This window comes from Scardinius erythrophthalmus (assembly GCF_964197995.2).
Source record: "Scardinius erythrophthalmus genome assembly, chromosome: 25".
Classification (NCBI taxonomy): Eukaryota; Metazoa; Chordata; class Actinopteri; order Cypriniformes; family Leuciscidae; genus Scardinius; species Scardinius erythrophthalmus.
This window is the reverse complement of record NC_138245.1, coordinates 19781836-19785667: the sequence shown is the minus strand read 5'-3', so window position 1 is coordinate 19785667 and position 3832 is coordinate 19781836. Positions and strand designations below refer to the sequence as shown.

At 44.3% G+C, this 3832-nt stretch overlaps 1 protein-coding gene across 1 annotated transcript; it reads right to left on the bottom strand.

The window, feature by feature from the left end:
• Positions 1–1416: 1416 nt before the first annotated feature.
• Positions 1417–3585, bottom strand: lrrn2 (leucine rich repeat neuronal 2; the record flags this gene model as incomplete). The annotated part of the gene is made up of 1 exon (XM_081358456.1): positions 1417–3585. One exon carries the CDS (start codon positions 3583–3585, stop codon positions 1417–1419), a length of 2169 nt encoding a protein of 722 aa, XP_081214582.1.
• Positions 3586–3832: the final 247 nt, after the last annotated feature.

Sequence of the window (3832 nt, the reverse complement as noted above, 5' to 3'; positions counted from 1 at the left end):
TGTAAAATGACAGCCTGTAAAAATGGATTTCTCCATATTTGAGAATAATGAGAACCGTTCACAATCCCCAATGCTGCTTTATTTTCTTTCCCGGATAAAAGAGGGACTCACCGGTGCCCTCTGACCCCTCTTTCACTGGATATGTCTCTCATTACTGTAGCTGTCCAGCAGTCAGAGCAGCGCTCATGTACTGTGCATTGAATAGTCACCTGACAAATGGGTAAAGAAAAAGCCCATTTTGAATTCAATTTTCTCTTTTTACAGAAAGAGTTGTCACTACATTTCCATGAAGTGTGTCCCATTAGCAGCCTGACAGGATTCGTTCCTTTCATCAGTACTGAAAAAGATGGGATCTCTGACGTGCTTGCTTTGTACAAAACAGTGTGCATGTAGACGTGGATCTCTTCCCTGTCACCAAATGTTTGCCTTCATTGCTGGAAGGAATGGCGTCATTTTCCTCACGGTTTCTCCATGACCCTTTGTTCTTGTTTGACATGTTTGAACAAAGAGGCTGACACATATGTCGAGGCTGTGTGTCCATCACTTGAACATCTGTTCACTTGGGTTGGTTTTTTAACCAAGGGTCTGCAATATTTCAGGAATGATGGAACCAACATAGGCAAACATCCCACAGAGCAGATTAGGTCATAAGTTTGTGGCCCTTGTCGATGTATAGATCAGTCTATATTTAGGGGAGAACAAGATTTTTCTTTTATGCGCTAAAAACGTTCCCTTTCTCTGGGAGGGTCTTTAACTTTGGAGTGTTATTTTGGGGTTCTTGTACAGAGCACAATTTAACACACTGTTAAAGAGAGAGTACATACAACATTAGTTATACAACATTTAAGACATCTCCCTTTATATCAGCACTTTTCATAATGCCTGCTTTGAGATAGTCAGTTTAATTTTTCACCACAAAAAAGAATAGTGAATTGTTGCCCTCAGCCTGTAAACCACCTTTCAGAAAACCACCTCTCACCTTTCACCTTTCTTTGCTTTTCTGTGTCAAGTCATTGTCGTCTTCAGTATTAAAAATATATAAGTGCGTATCTTTCTACAACCATTTGGCCTGTTTTGACACAGGCTCATAAAAGGTGGGTGGTTGTATATAAACAGACTCTATGAACAGTTATTTATGATTGGCAGCACAGCTTTAGTGTCCTTCGATGATATATTGAATGTGAATATATGAACAAATGCTTTTGATATACATGTGTTGTATCTTTTTTGTTACAAAATAAATACAAATATCTTTTTTCTTTTCTTTCTTTTTGTTATTATACTATACTTGAAACAGGGTCGCTGTTATGTGAAGCAGGTCTGCTATGTAAATTTATAGTATTGTTTATTTCAGACTTTCAGTAGTTTTAACTGTCAGATCAGATCAGATTTATGTCCATCCTTCTTGAACTCTGCTCAGCATGCCTCTTTTGTTAGCCCCCGAGAATCTTGCCCCAGCAAAGTATTTGTGAATTCTTTCCCTCTGCCATCTGATAGGACTTTGTCTGTGTCTTGCTGATTCAGATGCTTAACTGGTATTGGAGAAGTCATGAAAGCCTTCGCCTCCTGGGTCATAATGGTGGTGTGGGGTTTCTCAAATTCCAGCATGTGGTCTTTCCAACTGAATGAGGCTCCCCCATTACATGCTCGGGCCATTAATAAAAGGAGCAGAGCTGATACCGCCAACAAGACTGCTGGGGTCAGGTCTGGTAAAGGATCTTGCATGGGCACCTCTTTGGTCCTTAGATGGACACATGAGGTGTCATTTGGCCCCAAGTGTAGACAAACTTTGTAGTGAGTGCCTGGTTGCAGACGGGTTAGGTTGAATCTCCTGGTACCAGCTAGAATTCGAGTGCTGTACCTATGATGTTCTTCTAGACTACCATTGGCCACCCAAGATAGATGGGCAGTTGGAATGTTACGGCTTGCTTGCCAGGTCAGTAAGGCATACCTTTCTTTGACATCTTGAACTTCAAAGCTATCTTCTGTCTTTTGAGTATTTACCCGAATCATGTCTCCCCCCTCCACCTGTAGAGTCAAGCTTCTAGTATCAGCTCCCACTAGGTTCTGCGCAACACAAGTGTAGAAGCCGGCCTCTTCAGCAGTGACTCCAAAAATCTCTAATGTGCCTTCTGTGAGAACCTGATAACGCCCATAGCTGCTGGATGGAGTCAACCTCACGCCTTGAGGAATGACCCAGTAGATGCTTGGTTCTGGCTCTGCTAGTGCTCGACAGTGCAAGGCTACGTTGTCTCCATGTTTGACTTCAATGTAAGAGGGGAATGTGCTTGGGGCAATCAAGGGCAGGCAGCTGTCTGCCATCTCTCTGAATGAGACTTCTTTAACTCGCCGGGCTTTCAGCTCAGGAGGCTCAGAACAGAATGTGGATTGAGGCTCAATGAAACGGACTGGCTTGTCATTGTCGGCTCCCACCCAGCGGATCAGGCAGTCACAGCGAATAGGATTGGTGTGCAAGCTGATTTCTTGAAGGCTGGGCAGCGACCTTACTGTCTGGCTGTGCAGGGCACTCAAGGCATTACTGTTCAGCATTAGACTTTCCATACTCAATAACTTTTGGAAGGCCTGAGGGTGGATATAGGAGAGCCGAGGATTGTTTGTGATTTCCAGTTTGGTCAGCTCAGGCAAGTTTTCCATTGCTGAGCGCTCGATAGAGATCAGCTCTTCCATGTTGTTTAAGCCAAGCTCCTTCAGGTGAAGCATGTCTCTAAAGTCTCCCCTCTGCACTAGCTGAATGGGGTTCTTGTTCAAGTCAAGGAACTTTAGACCTGGCAATTTTTGCAATGCTTCTTTTGGAACCTTTATTAGGTGATTATCATAAAAGCTAATGCTCTCCAGATTTTGAAGTCCCTCTAGCGCTCGCTCCGAGATCTCACGTAAGCCCATGCCTGCCAGGACAAGACTACGCAAAGAGCCCAGTGGTTTAAAATTTAGGTCCTGAATAGTGTCCACAAGGTTTCCACCAATCATGAGCACCTCCAGTTGTGGCATAGCATGGAACCAGCGCCGGTCAATTACAACCAGTCGGTTAGAGTTAAGATGAAGCCTTATAAGTTTATCCAGACCCTTAAAGGCCCCAGGGGAGATGCTTCGAAGCCTGTTGTGATTTAGGTACAACTCCTGCAAGCTAGGGAGACCAAAGAAAGCTGCTTCTGGGAGGTGTCTCAGCTGGTTTTCCTCCATGTGTAGGCTAAGAAGAGCTGGCAGGTCAGTTATTCTCAGGTTGCGGGTACTGGTAAAGCTGTTATGTGAGAGATCCAACTCTGTCAGATTGACAAGGCCCTGGAGTTCACTCTGGTCCACAGAACTGATGAGGTTACTTTGCAGCCGGAGGGTTTGTGTCTCTTGAGGGAGGGAAGTGGGCAGCTGGATAAGTAGCAGGTCATTGCAGTCTACAGTAGGAGCCTCTCTGTACACAGACTGGGGAGAGTACCAGGGCTTGATCTGGCAGACACACTGGTGAGGGCAGGGCACTCTCCAGGGCATGGATTGAATGACCAGGGAGCTTGCGACTCCAAGCAGCAGATGTGTGTGCAGAAGAAGTATTGCAATCTGTCCCATTTTCATAATTAATATAAACTGATATAATTTGATGTAGATTCACTGTGAGCTAGACCCTTCAGTCTGCTTTTAATACCAGTCTCTCAGTTATCTCTCAGGTTCAAGTAACAGGAGAGCCAAGGGTTTAGTTGAATTTTGCTAAGAAAGTTGTCTCAAAGACTAAGCGTTTCTTCATCTCCAGTCTTGTGAAGTAGTTACACGAGTATCTCAAAATCCCCTTTCCGTCTCCTTCAGATGGCTTTAATTCTCTCCA